Below are 22,728 nucleotides of genomic sequence, written 5' to 3'. Positions count from 1 at the left end.
AAGCCCTTTTCACGGCATTTCACTAACTACTCCTTGAGAACTCTCTGGTTGCTGGAGTGAAAAAGGTAACAACAATACTCAGACCAAGAAAGACCCACCTAAAAACTTTGTATCTGGCTACTCCAATGTATGTCCTGAGTATCTCCTTCCCCACCACCTCAAGACCTGGGAGGAGTCAGTTTTACCAATGAAAGACATGTCACATTGAGATTCTCGAGGCCATCCCCAGATGAAAGTCCCCAATGTACAAGAACCCAAATAAGGACACTATTTGGGAGCTTGAGAATCAAAAGTTATTTATCAACAGGTGATTGGAAAAGCCAAGCTTTCTTGAAACCAATTTCAGAATGGTTAGTGGAAATTCCTGTTAGTTTCTTTGGTCCACTTGCCCGGTGGCAGATCTTCAACTGAAAAGGACAAAGAGGAAACAGTAGTCTTCAATAGGACCCACAGTGCCCTAGCTATCCAGCCCTAGCTGAAGAGACAAACAGAGCAAAGAGAGGACTCCTTTCACCACCAAAAATCAATCTCACAATGGGGGCCTTCTCCTCCCACAGGTAACTCAACAGTCTTACCTTCCCTGCTTAGCCTTCAATGGGAAATACTGAACCTCTTCAGGGTCATAGGCCATACTCTTTGGGTCCTTTCAAGGACCCCTCCCTCATTTAGTGTAGAAGCACTTAGTAGAGTCCCAATGCCATGTTTGTATCATTCACTCTCTTGAGGATGCTGGAATGCCCAGGACCAGAAAAAGAAGGGAATTCACACTGAAAATTAACCTAGCAGGTCCAAAGAGAAAGTCTCTCCTACGATGCCAAAAAGTTATTCTCACTTTATGTCAACATGGTGTGAAGGGAGGGAAAGTAACCTGTTAAGAAAAGGGCTTTTGGGTCAAACACAATAGGCAAAGGGTTCAATCAACATGTAAAGGTACATAGAAGCAATACAGAATACGGAGGGAGGGAGGGACCAAGGTTCCAGAGAGGAGGAAGAGATGGGGTAACCAAGTGTGAGGGAAAGAGTCACTTAGCAGGCCAGACACCTAAGTTCTAGTCATGGCTCTTCCCAGTAACCCAGCATATGACTTTGAGCTTATCTAGTCTTCAGTATCCTCATCTGCAAAATAGGGGAAAGCAGTTTGTTTAACCAGGTGCCTGTTAGGGTCCTATGAGATGACAGCATCTTCCCCAAATGTCAGTGACGGACTATTGCAAAATATTCAGGAGGGTGTCAGAGGGGATCTCCCAGGGCAGGAAGTGCCTTTCAGCCTCATCTCCAAAGAAAGGGTCACATATATACACATTCACACATACACAAGCAGAGTGGTCAATGATTTCATCCACAGCAGCAGAGACACATACAGAAAAAACAAATACTGTTGATATCTGATTCCTTCTTATTGGGAGAGGGGCCCTGAGGATATAACTTGGAGGGACTATATGGTCAGAGGAGAAAGGTCCTCCTATTTGATAATACCTATCACCTCGCTACTCCTTCCTCAAATCCAAGGCAGCCAGCTCCTTGAAAGAAACCAGTCTGTTACCCTTCCCTCTCCCATCTACCAACTCACCTGTTTCAGAAACAAAAATCTGCAGACTCTGAGGGAAATAACCCCCTAGTTAGCCATTAGGAAATGAACAGAATCTACCACTCCTGAGATTACATAAGGTGGGGCAGCTGTGTCCACACGCCTCTATTTCCCTGAAAGTTATCAATGGTTATGAACGCGCTTGTTTTGGGCCCCGCCCAACCTTAAGGTCGCTTGAGTTTTCTCTCTGAGTGAAGAGAGAACTAGTCTGGACCACCCTTTTCTTTCTGGTGCCTTTACGGTTGTTTTCAAATTGTTTAACCAATCTCAGCGTGAGAGTGAGCCAGGAAGTTACCATCCTCAAGGAGGAATCGAAATGGGGAGAAGGGCTACGACGCAAGCGCAGGGTTCCAAATCATGCAATAGGACCTGCAAACAGACTCACACCCCAGACATCAAGAAGCATATCCCAGCCACACATCTACATGGAGCTTATGTGGCCTCTCCTAGCAGAGGTAGCTGGGGCAATTGGGGGAGTGGAGGGCATTAGCCTCCCATCAACCTGGAATCCCTATTTAAAAGATGCTAAAAATAAATTAGTAAACATTGCTGTTTACAGAAATAGAAATCATTTCTGTTTCCAAAGGCCTCTCACCATCCCAGTCCTGGACATCTCCAAGACTGCCACCCCTGACACCCTCTCCAAGGTCCGCCCTGGTGGATGGGTGAGACACCAGAGTCCTTTGAGACTGGGAGCTCCTCAGGCATCTGAGAATTCCAGTTTCACATCCCTGGTTCCTGGGAGGGGAGAATCTTCAGTACTCCGGAGAGTACCGGAGTTCATCCCTTCTTATCAGTTCCCGGGGGCTGTCTTGAGGCAAACCCCACTTTTAGGATGATATACGCGTTGCAAGAATTCCCGCTATTTTTCGGCCCCCAGTACCTCCCCAGAGTCCACATGTCTGCCTGGACCCACCCTCAAAGCAGAGGAACCAGTCTGTGCCTTGGTGTAATGACTCTGGGAAAGGGGGATGGGCAGAGAGAAGGCAGGGACAACCGCCTGGGGGATCATCCTTGAGGGTAAGACTGACAGCAATGACTGTCCTACAGGCAGGTGGTGAAGCTGGGCGCCGGGCCGGGGCCGGAGCCGGAGGCGGAGCTTTCCACCTCGCTGGCGAGTGGCGGGTCGACGCGGGGAGTGCGACGACGCCCCCGGTACTCGATCATATCTGGATGATAGGTTGGGTGGCGGCGAGCGTGTTTGGTCAGGTGGTCGCTCCGGGAGAACTGCTTGGGGCAGAGGGGGCAGGAGAAGCGCTTCTCGCCCGTGTGCGTCCTGTAGTGGCGGGCCAGCTCGTCGGAACGCGTAAACTTCTTGTCGCAGTCGAGCCAGTCGCAGGAGAAAGGACGCTCACCCGTGTGGGTACGCTGGTGAGACTTGAGGTGCGACGACTTGTAATAGGCTTTGTTGCAGCCCGGGAAGGGGCATTGGTGGCGCTTGGCAGCAGGTGTGACGGGCCTCCTCCGGGGCACCTGATCCGCGACGGGGGCGGGGCCGGCCCCTAGGGCCCCTCCAGAGACCCCACCAGAGGCTGCTGGTGCGCCCGGGGCGGCAGGCGCGCTCGGGACGGCGGGCGCACCGGAGGAGCTCTCGGGAGCGCAGACCGCCGCGGCGCCGGAGGCGGGAGCCAGCTCGGAGCACGGGGTCTGGACGGAGCACGGGATCGGGTCGGAGAAGCCGGACGAGGCGCGTGGAGCTTCCCCCGAATTCTCCCAGGAGCCCTCGCCAGAGCTGCCGCGCAAGTCCTCCCAAACGCCTGCAGCCAGCAGGTGGGGCGCGGCGCCGCCCGCGCCGGGGCTGGGGGCGGGGACCTGCGGGAGAGGGGGAACCGACGCGGGCCCCGGTGGCCCCGGACCCGGCAGAGCGGACTCCGGCGGCGCCGCACCCACCTCCGAGCCTGCGGCTCCGCCCGCACCCTCGGGGTCCGGCGGGCGGTGGTGAACCACGGCGCCCGCGGACATGGACACCAGGCACTCGGCGGCGAAGTAGTCCAGGCACGCCACGGCGGCCGACATGCTGGGACCGCCCGGCCGCCGGCTAGCGCCGTCCGAACGCGGCCGGCCGCGGGCTAGGGAGTTCCCCGGAGCGTCCGTCCCGCAGCCTCGGAGCGAGAAGCAGGAGGCCGGGTGCGCGCCGCCCGCAGCCCGCTGCCGCCGCCGCCGCCGCAGCAGCCGCTGCCGCCGCCGCCCGCGCGGAGCCCGCCCCGCCTGACGCGCCCCTGACGCACCGGAGCCCGCGGGGGCGGCGGAGGCCCGCCCCGGCCCGCAGGACACCCCCTCGGAACGCGCGGCCCCCCGGCTAAGTCATGTTTAACAGCCTCAGAAATTATCTTGTCTCCGCGTTCTTTCTTCTGCCGGCGAGCCAGGTAATGGTAACGGAGCGAAACTCCCCGGTCGGAACTTCTGGGCTGCCGCGGCCTCGCCCCCCCTCCCCCCGGCTCGCCGTCCGCTGGTCCGTAGCCAGCTGGGTGTCCCGCGGAGTCCCAGAAAGTTTTTTTTTTTTTTTTTTTTTTAAGGAAAAAAATGGCTAATACCTGACATGTCTTTCGGTTCATAATTGCGATTGTTAGCGAAGTGGTCTGGAATTCCATTTCACTCCCCGTTCGCCGCTCTCAGGCTAAATTGCAAATATCCCCAAGTCTGTAGCAAAAAAAGTTTTCTCATTGAGCAGCTCAACTGTGAACCCGGGGGCCGGGAGCAGTTCCCTAAATAGATCCGCTACGTAGCCATTAATTAATAGCATCTCGAACCAGAAACAGTTTTAACCTTGGAAAAGCAAAGAATCCTCTCCCGGTTGAAATTGAAACTTAAAATCCTTTAGGTAACGATTTAACTGTTCAGCCAACGAAAGAAAAATGCATGTTTAAACTGCATTAACCTGTCACTGGCATCCAAACAAATTTAAACGCTGAAATATAAATTATAGTCTAGCGGCGAGATAAACACATTAAAATGGACTCCCACCATTTTAATAATAGAAAGTCACGTTTCCAATTAGGCAGTCTCTTGTAATTTGCTTTTGACAAAAGTTAAAAGTAAGGAAATGCAGCACATGATATAGAATGCTCATATGGTGTTTTGTGATTGTGGAGGTTTGCCTTTTTTATAATCAAATGCATGTACGGTTTCTTTTACGTGTCTTCATTGCTTTCATTTTTTCCCTCGTTTTTCTTTTAAAAAATGTAAAACCACATAGAAAAACAAACAGGATAATTTCTAAAAATAGTCACATCTTAGTTTTTGATGTATACAAGCTTTTATGAGTGAATTATGTGCATTTTATTTGTAGTTCTTAAGTACTTTTTCTTTTGAAAATTAATACGTATGCAGCAAGAATAACATACGTTCATGTATTTACTGCCTAGGATAATCAAATGTGAAATTTTTGTTATAGTTGTTTCGTGTTTTTATTTATATTAAACATTACAGATAGAGTTGAATGTCACTTTATTTCCCTCCCCAGTCCCATTCACCTTTCTCCCTCTTCACTTTTCTAGGTAATTAGTATTATAAAGTGGCTATTTAATCTGCATTTGTTTTGATACCCTTATTACCTAATTATATATGTAAATATATGTATATACCCGTGTTTATTTATTAAAATTTTTAAGTAAATGGTTCACTAGTATACATATCATTTTGCAACTTTTCTCCCTCAATATGATTGTGACAACTATCCAGGTTGACACCTATAGAATCTACTTTATTCATTTCAGCAGTTTTTAAATAATATTGTCAGTGTTACTATTTTTAAGGCGATTCCATTGCAAAACAGTTAATTTTTCTGAAGTTCCTCTAGACCATTAACTGTTCATTTATCTACGCATTAAAATCTATCAGAGATAGAGTGATTTACTAGCTGTTTTGGTTTTATTATTTAGAAAAAATGTGAAGATGTTTAAAATGCAGAGAGAACATTACAAGCTCCCATATACCTGTCTCATATAATTAATATGTTAACATTTTGTCATGTCGCCCTCAGATCTATTAAGTATTCAACATTTCCGATAAAATTGAAGTTCCCCTTGTACTGCCCCCAATACCATTCTCCACCCTTTTCCCCAAAGGCAAACACTGACATGAATTTGGTATGTAACTTTCCAATCTGGGTTTTACACTTTAACTGGATGTGAACCTATAAAATGCAGAATATTGGTTTAAATGATTTTTTTAAATGTACAAACATGGTATTAGACTGTACATATTATTCTTGGACTTGATTTTTTCCTTCATGGTATGTTTTTATTTTTTCTCTTCGTGTTGATAAATGTAGATCCAGTTCATTCATTTTAATTGCTATATTGTAGATCCATGCATACAAATGTGTCCTGTTTATTCATTCCCCTATTGATGAATATTAAACTGCTGTCAATATTTTGGTACTACTTGTACATGTTTCCTTTGCACATATGTGAGAATTTCTCTATGTATCTACCTAGATGGAGAATTGCCGGGCTCCACACACATTTTCAGTTTTGTGAGAGACTGCCAAATGGTTCAATTTGCACAACCATCAGCAGTGTATGACAGTTCATGTTTCCCTCACATGATCTTGTTTAGATTCAGACTTTTATTATTCCTGCCAATTTGATTATTTTAAAAAACAGTATCTTGTTGTTTCATTTGAATTTCTCTCACTGCTAGTGAAATTAAGCATTTTTTTTCCCATATGTTTATTGGTTATTGAGGTTTCCAAGTCTGAGATTTGTTTTTTCACAGTCCTCGTTCATTTTTTTCATTGGATCATGTATGTTTTATCTTTTTTCCTCCTGATTTGTAGGAATTCATGTGTATAAACATTAAATATATTGTCTCAGTCTGTGGCTTGTCTTTTAATTGCTTTTGATGTCTTTTGTACTATAGAAAATTTAAAATGTACTCATATTCATTGATCTCTTTCTTTATAGTGTCATTTGTGGATTATTAAAGAAACCTCTCCATACCTGATGCATAAAGGTAGCCTCTTATGTCTTCCTTAATGTTTTAAAGTTTTGCTTTCTACACATGAGATTGATCTATCTGGGACTTTTTTTTTTAATGGTGTAAAGTAGGAATTTAATAATTTTACTCCTCCCTTTTCCCCCAACCCCCATATGGAAGGCGTGTGGTAACCTGATTTACCGAACAGTCTTTTGTGTCCTTATTAGTGTGTAATGCCACCATGATTGTAAATTAAATTTCTATGTGTTCATGGATATGTTTCTAGTTTGTCCTTTTCCACTGATCAAACCAAATTTGACCCAATACTACGGTCTTAATTACTATGGTTTTGTAAATCTTGATGTGTAGAAGGGCATATCCTCTCTTTGTTCATTTAAAAAATTGTTAGGTAATGTACATATCATTTTGCAACTTGCTTTTCTCCCTCAATGTGATTTTGAGAGCCACCCATGTTGATAACTGTAGAATCTGCTTTATTAATTTCATGGATGTATAGACTATTTTTGGACTTCTATTCTTTTATACTAACTTTAGCATTAGTTTGTCAAGTTGCATTGAAAAACTCTTTTGGTATTTTGCTTAGTTATATTTATAGGTTAAAATTGGGGCGCTATGACAACTTTAAAAATTGAGCCACCTAGTACATTAATATTATTCTGATTTTTAAATGTCTTTCAATAACATTTTATAATTTGCTTATAAAACTCTTATACCTCTTTGTTAGACTTATTCCTATTGTACCTTACAGCTTTTGCTGATATTATAAGTGAGATTTCTTTTCTATTAAATGTTTAAATTGGTCATTGCTGCTACTGTCGTTGGTAGAGATCCTGTAGATTTTGCAGTAACCTTAAGTGTTAGATAATGTTGGCAAACATGCTGAACTTATTAGTTAGTTTATTTGTAGATTCTCTTGTGTGTTCATGTAGATTATAATATTATCTATAAATAACACCCCTAATACATTTTTCTCTTTCTTATCTCCTTGGATGGGCTGGCACCTTCAGTATAACATCAAATAGTAAGGGTGAGTACAAGCATTGTTTTCCTATTTTTATCTCATTGAAAATGTTTCTCATGTGTCATAATTATGGTATTTGTTGTAAGTCTTTGGTGGAAACCCTTTATCAGTTTCCTTCTATCCCATTTATGCTTAAAGTAGGAATATTGTTAAACCATGAAATGAATATTGAAATGTTGTTAAATGCTTTTTCTAAAAATACCGAGATGATTACAGGTTTTATCTTTGCTATGTTAATGTGACAGGTCATATTGATAGATATTTCTGATGTGAACCTCCCCTTGCTTTCCTGAGTTAAACCCTGCTTTGCCTTAATGTACTGTTATTTATTAATATAGTGCTTCATGTATTTTATTTTAGCATCTATGTTCATAAGTGACATTGGTTTAAAACTTTCCTTTCTTGCACTTTGTGCAAGAAGGAAAATGCATTTGGAAATTTCTTTCTTTTTTCTATATTCTGTGACAGTTTGGATGAGATAGGTATGATTTGTTCCTTGACTATTTGGTAAATCTCCTCTGTGAAACTATCGTATTTTGAAAATTCAATTTAATTTCTCTAATGATTGTTGGTTTCTTTGGGTTTTCTATTTTTTCAATCAATTTTGATGATTCACATCTTTTTCCTAAAAAATTACATACTACATTTAAACCTTTAAAATGTTGGTATATGGTTCATGGTATTCTCTTTAAAAATTCTTTATGGTGTCTGTAGTTATATCCTATTTTTCATTATTGATGTCATATATTTGTGAATTCTCTATTTTTTCTTTTTTGTCTTAACAAAGATTTGTCTGTATATTTAGACAAACTTATAGAGGTTTATGTGTAGTCTTTACAAATAAGAAGATCATATATCTTCTTGTTGATCATATATCTGTTTCTTTTAAAATGTATATATTTGTTTAATATCTATATTTATTTTTATTAATCCCTCACTTACATTTTCATTGAGTTTAGCGTGTTATTCCTTAGCACCTTAAGTGCTTTTCAAGTTAAATACCTATCAATTAATTTCCAGTATTTCTTATTTTCTAATATATAATTAAGGGCTATAAATTTCCCTTAAAGAGAAATTTCGGTTGCTTTATCTGTATCCTGCAAGTTTTTAAAGTAGTGCTTTTATTGCCATTCAGTGCTAAATACTTTATAATTCCACTGTGATTTCTGAAATATGAAATTTTTGGAAGGGTGCTGTCCCCGGATTTCCCTGGCATTGTATCACTTGAACTATTCTGTAACCAGCGCTCATTGTGTAACCTCTCAGGAATTGGGTCTAGAAGTGTAATTGGGGATTATTTGAAAAGGAAAGTAGAATAAGGGTAATTTTTTAATGCAGCATATATTGTGGCCTTGAAGTAAATGTTGCCAAAATGTTATCTCTCCCAAGCCCATTCAGAAGCTTCCAGGAACGACATCAAAGAGATATTCCTGAAGGCCTTGAACAGCTGACTGGTCTATTCCTTTGGTCACAAGTAGTTCAGGGCATGTACATAGTAGGGGTTACATAAATATAGTAGAAGAGATGAGTAGGAGTATACAAGCTGACAGATTACTATTACCATTCATTTATGATTATTCATCCCAGACATTCAGCATTCCTAGAAATACTGCACACCTGTTTGCATCTGTTGCCAGTTTCCTTCCCACCTTTTGGCAAAAGCTAGTCTGTTCTAGTTCTAGCTCCATTGTCTCTTGCTTTCTCATGATTCACAATCCATAACATACCTTTTCTCTCTCCAATATCATCTGTGTTTTCTTCTGTACAGAATAATTTGAATCCACATTCAATAATGGATTAATACCTTCAGTTAAAAAATATCCCTCTATCTCTCTCGACTCTCCTTTCTCTTCTAGCTACTGCCACATAGCTAGGTTGCCCATGAAAGCCAAATTTCTGAAGTGCTGAATATGTTCTGTCACCACTTCCTTACCCCCATGGATTATTAAGTTTGCTTCAATATCGAGCCCTCACTTTGCTACAGAAATTCTTGTCAGGATCAACATTGATGCACCACACAATGTAAATGTCCTTAACACTACTGAACTGTACATTTAAAAATGGGTAAAGTGAGAAATTTTTTATTATACATACTTTAATTTTCAAAGCTTTCTTTTCTCAAAAGGAGAAAAAAATTAACATTGACCCCCTTGTTGCTAAATTCAATCCTCAAATAACTAGAACTCTCAGAGCAGTTGAGCAATCCTTGAAACATTCTCATCTTTTGGCTTCTGTGATACTACATTCTTTTGGGCTGTCTTCATCTTTCTAACTGTTCCTTAACAGTTTAAGTCTTAATTACTCATTCCACCTCTTTACCTAATCTCTAAAATTTAAACTTCTACAGAACTCTATCCTAGGTTTTCTTCTCTCAATTCTACCCACTCTCTCTAGGTAATTTTAAACAGTTTCCATGATTTAAGTACACCTGTATCCCAAGAACTTATAAATTTTATAATCTTTAGCCCAGATCTCTTTTCCAGAGATGTCAGGGAGTCTTAACTACTTGACAGCTCCCTAGCCTTCCTGGAATGTCTCATTGATATTTCAAACAGTAGATTAAAAAGTCAAATTCTACCCCTAATCTACTCTTACTGTATTCTTCCCTGTCTCAGTACACAGCACTTTCATCTATTCCTGCTCCTTAAACCAGGAAACTGGGGTCATTCTTGACAGTTCCCTCTCCATCAGCCCCCACATTTAATTAACCTTCAAGTTTGGTTATTCTGCTTTGAAAATGTGTCTTGACCATCTCTTTTCTCATTTTTTCCTGCCAGTACCCTAATCCAAATCAACGTCAGCTTTTGGTCAAACTATCTTACTACTGGGTTCCCTTAACTAGTTCCACTACTTCACTCTTGCTCCATTCCAGCGTCTTCCCCATATAGTTGCTGCATGATGAAGTTATCAGAACCTTCCTATCACAGTTAAGACAAATTCAAAATGACGGGCAATGATCTGGCTCCTATATACCTTTCTATACGACCTCCTACTCAGTCACTGTATTCCAGCTTACATTGGCCTTTGAAAACACTAGTTCCTCGAACGCTCACACTGTAAAATCTTTGCATATGCTGCCCCTTAAACCTAAACTGCTCTTGCCTTCACTTTTTGCCTTAATAATTCCTATGCATCATTCATCCATTTTCACTTCCTCTGAGAATCCCAACACCCATAATCTAAACTGTGTCCCTTCTTTTACACAGGCATTCATTGATTTAACAAATTTATTGGATGCCTGTTCTTCACCTAGCATCGTTTTAGGCACTGGTGATAGAGCAGTGAACAAAGCAGTTTCTGCCCTCATGGAGCTTACATCCTGGTGAGAGAGCCTGATAACAAGCAAGTAAGTAAATTCATAGTATTTCAGATATTCAGTGACAGATGCTATGGAGAACAATAAAACAGGGGCAGTGAGATAGCAAGTTCTGAAAGGGGATATTTTATGTGCGGGGGTTAGGCAAGACCGTTCTGATGTGGTGAACTGAAGGGAGTAGCCTTAGAGAAATCTAAGAGAAAAATAGGAAGTGTGAAAGTTTTGAAGCATGAAGTATGTGGGGTGCTGGGCAGCTTAGAGGCTTGTACTAGTTTTCTACAGCTGCTGTAACAAATTACTTAGTGGCCTAAAACACAAAAATTCCGTTTCTCACAGTTCTTTAGTTCAGAAGTCCAAAATCAGTCTCACTGGCTAAAATCAAGAGGTCAACAGGACTATATTCTTTGCAGATCCTGGGTGAGAATTCGTTTCCTTGCCCTTTTCTAGCTTCTAGAAGTAGCTGTCTCCTGGACCCCTTCCTTCCTCTGTAAAGGCAGCAATGATGGGTGGAATCATTCTCTGATTTGCGTAAATCTGATCTACTCTTCTCCCTCTTATTTCTGCTAGTAAGAACCCTTCTGATTGCATTGGTCCCACTTGAATCCAATATAATCTCCCCATCTCAAGATCAGCTAATTAGTAGCTTTTATTCCATCTGAGTTCTGGGTATTAGGATCTGGACATCTGTGGGGAACTATTATTCTGTCTAGCACAGGGAAGGGAAGCATGAGTTCAGGGACTGGGCTGAGTGGGAGGCAGGTCATGTAGGGCCTTGTAAACAATGTGGAGAGGAAGATGGGAAGTCTTAAGGAGGATTGATTCACCTTGGTTGCTGTGTGGCTAGTAGACTCAATGGCAAACAAGAGTGGAAGCAGGAGACCAGTTAATATGCCACTGCAGAAATCCAAGACAAAGATGATGGTGGTTTAGACCAGTGAAGGTGGTGAGGTGTGGTCAGATCCGGGATGTTGTTTGGAGCTAGAGTGAGAGATATCTGCTAAGGTGTTGGATGTAGGGTATAAGAGAACGTGAGGATTCATGAATGACTGCAAGGATTTCAGCCCAGTAACTGGAAGAATATGCTTTCTATTTTGAGATGGGGATGGCTTTAGATGAAGCAGGATATAGGAGGTGGAAATTGGGAGTTTGCTTTTGGAAACTTGAAGATAGGGAAGCTGAGTTGGCTCTTGGATCTGAGTCAGATGCTTTTTTTTTTTTTTTTTTGAGACAGAGTCTCACCATGTTGCCCAGGCTGGTCTTCAACTAGGCTCAAATGATCCTCCTGCCTCAGCCTCCTGAGTAGCCAGGATAGTCTGATATTTTTATAGTTCAGTGAAGTCCAGCTACATCCCTGACTGGGCAATAGGATAAAAGGGATTTTTTAAAGCTACGTATTTTTATCTGTATGTTTCTGGAGAACAGGAATTCTAACTCTCAGTAGAGTTTTTCAAAATGCCATATATAATCATTTGTTTAATAGTTTTTTAGTATAATGATCATAAGATGTTATCTAAATATAATTAAAACTGCTTGTTTTGTGTCAAACTATAAAAACAAAGATTTATATTCTAGGAAATCTAATCATTTAATATCTAATTTTTTAAAGTTTAATTTCCATTCTTGATAAAACCTCTATGTTCTTAGCTGTCAGGTTTCTTCTAGATCCGCTGAACTTCTTTCCTGTGACATTCACACTCATGTTAATTTCAAGTCTAAATGAACTATATGTGACCTTATGAAAAACAGATGAGCTTTTCTTTGATGAATTTCAAACACTTTTTCAGTGCCTGTAGTGTTGTGCGCACATAGACAGTAAAGGCACATAGCAAATAATTGGAAAATATTTTTATATAATGAGACTGAGAGCAAAGGCCCAACTGAGATGTTTATATGAGACAGAAAAAAAAAGTGGATGATGTTAAGATTCTGCAGTATAACAGCTCAATAGTTCAGCAGTATGTGTGGTGACTTTGGAGTCTAACAACCAGATTCAAATCTCAGCATGGGACATAGGACCCTCTACTTTCTCATGAAGGGAATAGAAATTGGTGCAATAGTTTGATGATAACCTGTCAAGATGATGATGTTCATACATACCCTGTGACTTAGAACTTTTATACCTTAGTTATATGCTATAGAGAAATTCTTGTATTTGGCCCTAGGAGACTTCTACAGATATGTTCAAAGCACCATTTGCTGCAAATTTTTGAAGCAACTTATTCATTAAAATGCAAGACAATGCTGCAAATTTTTGAAGCAACTTATTCATTAAAATGCAAGACAATACTACACAGTAGTAAAAATAAGCAGTGAGGCAACATATCAAAGGCCTATCTCTTAAAAAAAATAAAAATAAATATCATAGCCAGGTGTGGCAGCCTGAGCCTGTAGTTCCAGTTACTTGGGAGACTTGAGCCCAAGAGTTTGAGGTTATAGTGGGCTATGATGGTGCCACTGCACTCCAGCCTGGCAACAGGGGGGCAAGACCTCATCTCTAAATAAATAGGTAGATAGATATATTGATTAGATTAGATTAGGTAGATAGATAGACTAAAACTAATTAGATCATGGATAATGCTTTGCTTAGTAAATAGAATGAACAAAATCTAAGATTTTAGAAGACTGTCAAATATGATATCTTTTACACAACGTAAATGCATGATCATAATTACTGTATCAACACGTTATAGTTGTTAATAGTACAGACTCTGCAGCCAGACTGCCACATTCTGCTTCTATCACTCACCAATTACATGACCTTGATTGAGTTACTTTCCTTCATTCATAAAAGGGAATGAGAATAGTACCGACTTTATTTGTGTGGTACTAATTAGTTAATGCATGTAATATGATTAGACCACACATAGGCATGTAGTAAGTGCTGTATTCATTATTATGTATTGTTATCCATAGATTATTCATATATGTCCATAATATACCCATATATTAAAAGTATAATACATTAGCAGGTGTGATAAATACCAAATTTAGAGTAGTAAGTTTACTCTCTGGTAGGGGAGGAAAGGGAATGGAGTTTCAATGGATTCTTTCATTATTTATTTATTTTTAAAAAAATCTGAAGAAAATTAGGTGAATGAGATTTGTCAGTATGGGCATGGGTACAGTTCTGTTTGACATATTATTTTCTGTACTTTTCTGTGTGTGTGAAATGTTTTGTTTTTTTAAATCACAGAATAGAGCCGGAATATTAGATACATAAAACGTATCTGCCAAATAAGTGGGTGGACTGGGGATGCAGCCCTTGAAACATCTGGCTGGACTCCCCCTTTATTTTGCTGTCCAGAATTAAGGAGAGCAGGGGGCATCTTGGCCATTGGGAGGGACACTCCTCTCCAGCCGTGTGGATGCAGTGGAGCCAGGCTTTCAAGGTTCTGAGGGAAAATTATTTTGAACTTAGAATTCTGTACCCAGGTGAACCCATCGTTCAGTGTGAGAGCAAAATGAAAACACTTTCAGAAGTTTTCAGGTTCAGGAAATATACCACTCAAGCACCCTCTCCGGAACAATCACTAAACATCGTATTCTGGAAAGATAAAAAATGAATCAAAGAGGAAGACACAAGGGACAGGGAACCCAGTGACAAAACACAGCATAATTTAAAATAATTATTGACTGGGGGGAGAGGGGAGAAAGAGGGGAGGGAGGGAAAGAGAGAAATAACAACCATCTGACATTCTGGAATGAAAATCCCTAATGGTCTTTACATGGTGGGTAGCAAGAGGGCAAAGGAAAAAGTAGAGGTGTGAAAAGGTTCCTGACTTGCTCAGAGAGAAGCTAGTCATGTTGAGTAATTGAAGACGTTGATTTTATCAAATAATTTTAAATATGTGCTACAAAATGAAAGAGTAACCACTGGAGAAATTGAAATAGGAGGTCTGATTTCCTAACCATTAAAAGAAAACATTAAATAAGGAAAATGTCATCAATTCAAGAAAAGGAAGAGAAGAAAAGGAGAAGCAGTAACAAAGTACGGTAAATAGAAAACACAGAATAAGATGCAGGAGTTAGTCCAAAGTGTCAATAATCACAAAGTGAATTAACTAACCAAATGAAAAGATAGAGCCCCTCCTCAGACTGGAGTTTTAAAAAATGACAAGGGAGGGTAGAAAATTCAAAACCCTAAATAGCTCTTTACCTAAAACATCTAAAACAAATGACCCAGGAATTTGAAATTGAACAACAAAAGCAGATATATTATGAAAATGTCAACAAAGCCAACCAAATTAACGTTTCAAGTAGAAAAAAAATAAGGATAAAGAAGATTCTAATAACATTATCAGAAGCTTTATATATTCAGTTTAAATGTATGTGGAATATTTACAGAGAAAATTTCAATAGATTCTATAAAGTAGAAATTATACAACCTACACAGTGACCACATGCATAAAATTATTATTTAACAAGAAGACAGCAAAAAACAACAAACAGAAAAAAGCACTATCCTCTTGAAAATAAGAAGGCACACTTCTAATTAACTTGGATTACAAAAGAATTAAAATTGAAATTACAAACTACTTAGAAATGCACAAATGAGCATTTGTGAGTACTGCCAAAGTGGTACAAATGGAAAGATTTGCAGCCTTGAGTGCTTGTAGAAAACAGAAATTGTGAAAATAAACAAACAAAGCTTTTGACTCAAGAGTTAGATGAAGAACAGGAAAAATAAGCCCAAAGAAATAAAAGTAGAAATAAATTGGCCCGGTGTGGTGGCTCATGCCTGTAATCCCAGCACTTGGGAGGCTGAGGGAGGCAGATCACTTGAGGTCAGGAGTTTGAGACCAGCCTGGCCAACATAGTGGAACCCTGTCTCTACTAAAAATACAAAAAGTAGCCAGGTGTGGTGTCAGGCGCCTGTAGTCCCAGCTAGGGAGGCTGAGGCAGGATAATCGCTTAAACCCAGGAGGCAGAGATTGCAGTGAGCCCAGACCATGTCATTGCACTCCAGCCTGGGCGACAAGTGTGAAATTCCATCTCAAAAAACCCAAATAAAAATAGTAGAAATAAATGAAACAAAAAACCCCAAATGGGCTTCATTAATAAAACCAATTACTGTTTATTTGGCAAGACTAATAAAATAGATGAATGCTTGGTGAATCAGATTAAGAAAAAAAGAAGATATGCTTAATATAAGGATCAGGAAATGTGGAAAAAGTCAAATATTACTATGTACAACTTTAAAATTAAGATAAAATGTTTGATCCATAAATGCACAAATTACCAAAGTTGGTTCAGTAAGGAGTAAAACTCCATGGACCATTACCTTAAAATAAATGGAAAAATAATCAAAGGTATACTTACAAAACAAAACAAAACAAAAAAACCACCAGATCCAAGTAGTTTTGCCAACTGGAGCTACCAAAACTAAAAACAGGTATTTCCTGTGTTATGGTCATAGCCCATAAAACAGATTGAACATTTTTCGATTCATAAGAGGTTTTTTTTTTTAATTACCCTAGTTCTGAAATCAGATAAAGATAGGATCCAAAAAAAAAAAAAAAAAAAAAAAGAGAGACTCATCTCACGAACATAGTACAAAATCTTGAAGTGTATTTTAAAAATAGTGCATCATGCCCAAGTTGAGTTTTTCCCAGGAGAAGAATGGTATTGGATGGTGAAAGTGTATTAATAGACTTCATTGTATTCTCTGAAGAGAAAATATATAATAGGCAGCCAAAAAAGCAGTTGATAAGGTGTAGCACACATTCCTGGCTTTAAAAAATGATCTTAGTAAAGAAGTCTTGGAAGAAAGCATCTTGTATTTGAAAAGGGGTTTCCAGTGGAAATCTACAACAAACATAACGCTTAACTATGAAATACTTGAAACATTCCCATTAAAATTAGAAACAATATTAGGGTAGCCTTTACTACTACCACTTAGCATTGAAGTAGACATCCCATTCAGTACAACAATGGGGAAAAAGGCAAGAAAGAAGATGAATACATGTCGGAAAGTAATATACAAAACCGTAACTTTTTGCAGATGCACATTTCCATGTACCTAGAGAAGTCCAAGGAAAATGTCAGAAAAACTTGAGAGCTAGTAAGATTTTGGTAGGGTTACTGTATAAAGATCTTGGTGAAAAACAGTATACAGCTGAAGTAAAGTTCTCATAAAGATGTGACTACATGAAGAAACATTGTTTCTTAACAGAAAAACTCTATGCTATAAAATACAATTATTACAAAACATTTATAAATTTAAGACTGTTTCATTCAACTTAGCAGCAGGTTTCTGTATAAAATTTGGCAAAATAATTCATCCGGATGAGAAAAAATAGGAGGAATAACATTTTTCTAGCAGGTATTAAAACATATCATGGCCGGGCGCGGTGGCTCAAACCTGTAATCCCAGCACTTTGGGAGGCCGAGACGGGCGGATCACGAGGTCTGGAGATGGAGACCATCCTGGCTAACACGGTGAAACCCCGTCTTTACTAAAAAATACAAAAAAACTAGCCGGGCGAGGTGGCAGGCGCCTGTAGTCCCAGCTACTCGGGAGGCTGAGGCAGGAGAATGGCGTGAACCTGGGAGGCGGAGCTTGCAGTGAGCTGAGATCACGCCACTGCACTGCAGCGTGGGCGACAGAGCGAGACTGTCTCAAAAAAAAAAAAAAAAAAAAAAAAAAAAAATTATAAAGCTTTAGTAATTGATTCAGTGTGGTATTGTCATAGAAATAGACCAGTAAATTGACAGAAGAAAGAGATGGTTTAGAAGCAGCCATTTATACGTGAGAGTTCAGTATACGATAAAAGTGACATTTCAAACGAGTGGGGGAAATGATAGATAGTTTATTAAAGAGTGTTCAACAGCTAATCATTTGGGGGAAAATAAAAATCACTCCCATGGCCAGGCGTGGTGGCTGACGCCTGTAATCCCAGCATTTTGGGAGACCGAGATGGGCAGATCATGAGGTCAGGAGATCGAGACCATCCTGGCCAACATGATGAAACCCCATCTCTATTAAAAAAACAAAAATTAGGCCGAGCGCGGTGGCTCACGCCTGTAATCCCATCTCTTTGGGAGGCCGAGGCGGGTGGATCACGAGGTCAAGAGAGCGAGACCACGGTGAAAACCCGTCTCTACTAAAAATACAAAAATAATTAGCCAGGCATGGTGGCGGGCGCCTGTAGTCCCAGCTATTGAGGAGGCTGAGGCAGGAGAATGGCGTGAACCTGGGAGGTGGAGCTTGCAGTGAGCCGAGTTTGTGCCACTGCACTCCAGCCTGGGCGACAGAGCAAGACTCCGTCTCAAAACAAAAATAATAATAATAAAAAATTCACTCCCACATATAAAAAATAAACTCTAGGTGAATTAGGGAGCTAAGCATAAAAATCAAATTTAAAGCACTGGAATAATCTCAATAGATTAAGTATTTGACAAAATTAAAGATTCCTTCATGATTAAAAAACTCTTAGAAAATTAGGAGTAGAAAGGAATGTCCTTAATTTTATAGAAGACATCTACAAAAAAACCTACATTTTACTTAACAGTGAAAAATGGAATGATTTTCACCTAAGAATGGAAATAAGCCAAGGATGTTCACTCTGTCACTTCAATTCTCAGACACTATTGTCTATAAGAAAATCCCAAGGCATCTATCCAAAAGTTCATAGAACTAAGAAGTCATTTTAGTAAGTTTTCAAAATATAAGGTCTGTATACTAACAATGAATACATAAAAATCAAAATTTAAAAACAGCATTATTTACCACACACACCAGTTCCATTTAGCACCAAAAAGAGAAATGTTTAATATATAGTTAACAAAATATTCGTTATCTGCGTACTTAAAACTACAAAAGACCAGTGAAAGACAGCATATACCTAAATAAGTGGCATATCTTCCATGGATTGGAAGACTCAATACTGTGTAGATGTCAGTTCTCCCTAAATTGATATATAGATTGAAATGGCCCTAATCAAAATCCAAGTAGGAGTGTGGCTTTTGTAGATATTGTATTTAAAATTGATATGGAAAGACAAACTAAAATAATCAAAACAATTTTGGAAAACAACTTTTGAAAATAGGATGTTAGGAAATGCATAGTATTTGATTTTAAGAGCTAGTACAAAAGTAGAGTGATTAGGACAGTGTGGTACTGGGGGAAAATGGACACAAATATTAATGGAGCAGAGGGGAGATTTCAGAAATAGATCAAACTGAGCAACTGATTTTTGACAAAGGTGCAAACACAGTTCAACAGAGAAAGAATAGTCTTTTCAGCAGATTGTTCTTCAACAATTGGACATTCATTCTTTTTTTTTTTTTCTTTTTTTTTTTTTGAGATGGAGTCTCACTCGGTCACCCAGGCTGGAGTGCAGTGGTGCGATCTTGGCTCACTGCAAGCTCGGCCTCCTGGGTTCACGCCGCCATTCTCCTGCCTCAGCCTCCCGAGTAGAATTTCACTTCATACCTTGCACCTCCTACAAAATTATAATCAAAATGTATTATAGACCTAAATATAAAAGTCCAAAACTATAAAACTTTCACGGAAAAAAAGAAAATAGATTTGTGTTCTAGGGTTAGGCCGAGATTTCTTAATTTTGATATCAAAAGCATAAGCTATAACAGAAAAAAAGAAATTGGACTTCATCAAAATTAAAAGTTTCTCTGCAAGACACCTAAGAGAATTAGAAGACAAGCAACAGACTGGAAGAAATATTTGCAAATTACATATCTGAAAAAGAATTTTGTATTGAAAAATATGAAGAGCTTTCAAAGTTCAATATTAAACAATAAATAACTCAATTTTTAAAATGGACAAAAGATTTGAACACTTTACTCAAAAAGATGTGGGGCTGGCAAATAAGTATACAAAAAGATGCTCACTATTAGACGTTAGGGAAATGCAAATTGAAACCACAATGAGGTACCGCAATACACCTTTTAGAATTTTTTATTTATTTATTTTTTTGAGACAGTCTCGCTCTGTTGCCCAGGCTAGAGTGCAGTGGCATGATCTCGGCTTGCTGTAGCCTCCGTCTCCCGGGTTCAAGCGATTCTTCTGCCTCAGCCTCCCGAGTAGCTGGGACTACGGTCATGTACCACCACACCCGGCTAATTTTTGTATTTTTAGTAGAGACGGGGTGTCACCATATTGGCCAGGCTGGTCTCAAACTCCTGACCTTGTGATCTGCCTGCCTCGGCCTCCCAAAATGCTGGGATTACAGGCGTGAGCGACTGCACCAGCCCTTTTAGAATTTTTAAAATGTTGTTTTTAAACCAGACAATACAGAGCAGCTGGAACTCTCAAACTCTGGAACTCTAAAGCCCAGTCTGCGAGAAGGGAGAGATGCCTCCAAGTTCTTATCTCTAGCCACTGGCTTCAGCCATTTGTATGCGGTGTTCTATTTCTAATGTATAGGCCAGCTTATAAGGTTAAATACACATTTACCACATGATCCAGTAATCCCTCTCCTAGGTAGTTAGCCGAGAAAGTGGAAAACTTACATTTACCCAGAAGCCTTTATGTGACTGTTCATGATGGTTTTTTCCATAATTGCCCAAAATCAAAAACCGGAAACAACCCAGATGTTGTTCTGCTGGTGAACGGACTAACACAGTGGCACTTCCATGCAATGGAATGGTAATCAGCAATGAAAAGGGGCAGACTATGAGACACACAGCAGTGTGGATGGACCTCATCTACATTATGCTAGGAGAAAAAGTCGGATAAAAGGCTACCTACTTTATGGTTCCATTTATATGAGGAATCCCTTAAAAACAGATCTGTCGTTGCCACAGGCTGGGTGTGGGAGGAAGGACAGGAATGATTTTGAAGGGTCATATCTTGTTTGAGGGGGTGCTTACATGACTGTATGAATTTGTTAAAACTCATAGAGCGGTACACGAAGAGAGAATTTTACTGTTTCTGAATTTAAAGATGTGAATTTAAAAATTACTACGAAAAAATGTAGACTATCTTGGTAATTGCTCAGTAGGATAGGAAGATGTGAAAACTCAGATGCTGTGAAGGAAAAGACTCACAGATCTGATGACTACAAAATACTAAACTTTTGTAGGACAAAAGTCACCCTAAACAAATGAAAAACTTAGGCCATGGGCTTATGAATATATATGTTCAGCAAATATTACAGACAAAGGATTAACATCCATAATGCAAATGGTGCCTACAAATTAACATGAAAAAAGGTAAATACTATAAAAGACAAGTGGACAAAGTACATGAAGTACAGGGTACGTATAGGGAGTTCACAGAAACCAGAGTCAATAGAGCCGAAGAGATTCACAACCTCACTCTCTGTCAGAGAGCTGTGAATTAAATCAACGATACAGTATCATTTTCAACCATCAGATAGGCACAGCTTTTAAGATTGTTAAAACCCAACACCAGTAAGGGTGTGAGGCAACAGTCCCATAGAGTTTTTGGGAGTATATACATTTGTACAGCTTTTTGAAAGGTAATTTGGTAGTAGCTATCAAAAACCCAAATGTGCATACTTTTTGACTCAGCGATTTCACTTCTACATATTAATGCTATAAAATACTCACATAGGTGCATAAATATATATATAAAAGATTTTTTTATTAGAACATCGTAGTAGTCAAAAATAGGGACCAAATTACACATCTATCAGCAGAGGAATGATTACATAAATGAAGTGAGTCCGTAGGGTGGGCTGCTGTGACAGTACGGATGACACATATGTGAGTACTGTTACAGCACTCTGGCAATTTATTTATAATGAAATGCATTATTAAGTGAAAAAAGCAAATAACAAGAAAACATGCATATTGTCCTATTTTTAAAAATTACAAATCTCCCCCCCCCACACACACACACACATACAAGGTCCAGCTAAATGCACTTCAAAGCTCAGGCAGTGGTTCTTGAAGTGGGTGGGGGTATCATGAAGGAAAGGTACACTTTTAACTCCGCAAAGTTTGGTGTTATTGGAACTTCTAAAATGCAAATGTGTTTATGTTTTGTTTTATTTTGCTTAACAAATATCTTAGTATTTTACTAAGCTTTTAAATTAGTGAAATAAAAAGATACAACTCAAACATATTTCTACACTTTAAATTAAGTAAGCCCAAGCAGAAAACAAAAAGGTATATAATTCCCAAGTCATGAATGAGGAGAAAGAATAAATTTGGTTACTATAGTAAGAAAAAATAAGAAACAGTCAGGAAGTATTAAAAATAGAAACCATAAAATAAAATGACAGAACAAACACCAAGTAGAACTTTTGTCATAGCAGATGTGGCTTAAAAATAATCTTTCAAAACACAAAAGACTCAGATTGAGTACAAAAAACATACAGTTTTGTTGTAAGCTGTTTACAAAAGGAGATACTGCAAAATGAAATTGACAGAGAAAGTAGAAAAGTAATGAGATGGGCAAGAGTATCAGAGGCAAATGCAACCAAAAGAACCCATCCGTGTATGCTAATATTAAAATCACATGAAATAGAAATCAGGATGAGAATATCAAATGGAACAAATATAATTATTTTTATATGAATAAGTGATATAATGTACTATGAAGGCAATACAGTCAACATAAATGCTTCCAAATAGGGAACTGGTGAATTACATTATGGTACCTATTTATTTACAGTGAACCTCTACACAGCCAGGAAATTGCTAATGTAGAAAATATATAATGACCAGAAAATGTTATAAACTGTAAAGCAAAAACAAGGTTATATACTGTAAGTACTACATGATCTCAGTTTCGTTTTAACATTTTATTAAAAAGAGAAAAAGGACCGGAAGTCTCACAGTATCAGGGTGCCATATGGGTGCGGTGCGGAGGGAGGACAGACGTAGTGAAGCAGTCCTAAAACAACACTCAGTCACATGTGAGGACATAATAAT

The 22,728-nt window shown here is 39.4% G+C and overlaps 1 protein-coding gene and 1 long non-coding RNA gene across 2 annotated transcripts in view; one reads left to right on the top strand and one right to left on the bottom strand.

Moving 5' to 3' along the window:
- Positions 1–428: 428 nt before the first annotated feature.
- On the bottom strand, positions 429–3,948 carry LOC105471381 (KLF transcription factor 14). The gene has a single exon (XM_011723825.2). The coding sequence runs from the start codon at positions 3,602–3,604 to the stop codon at positions 2,633–2,635; it is 972 nt and encodes a 323-aa protein (XP_011722127.1). The 5' UTR covers positions 3,605–3,948; the 3' UTR covers positions 429–2,632.
- A 6,833-nt stretch (positions 3,949–10,781) lies between these two features.
- The window catches only part of LOC105471379 (uncharacterized), a 142,847-nt gene continuing 130,900 nt past the window's right edge, over positions 10,782–22,728 (top strand). Inside the window, exon 1 of the long non-coding RNA XR_011621588.1 lies at positions 10,782–10,896. This is a non-coding gene — a long non-coding RNA (uncharacterized lncRNA). The remainder of the gene's footprint in view (positions 10,897–22,728) is intronic.

The sequence above is a fragment of the Macaca nemestrina genome, chromosome 4, assembly GCF_043159975.1.
Source record: "Macaca nemestrina isolate mMacNem1 chromosome 4, mMacNem.hap1, whole genome shotgun sequence".
NCBI classification, from domain to species: domain Eukaryota; kingdom Metazoa; phylum Chordata; class Mammalia; order Primates; family Cercopithecidae; genus Macaca; species Macaca nemestrina.
Note: the sequence above shows the minus strand (reverse complement) of the source record. Positions and strands in the feature narration are given on the sequence as shown.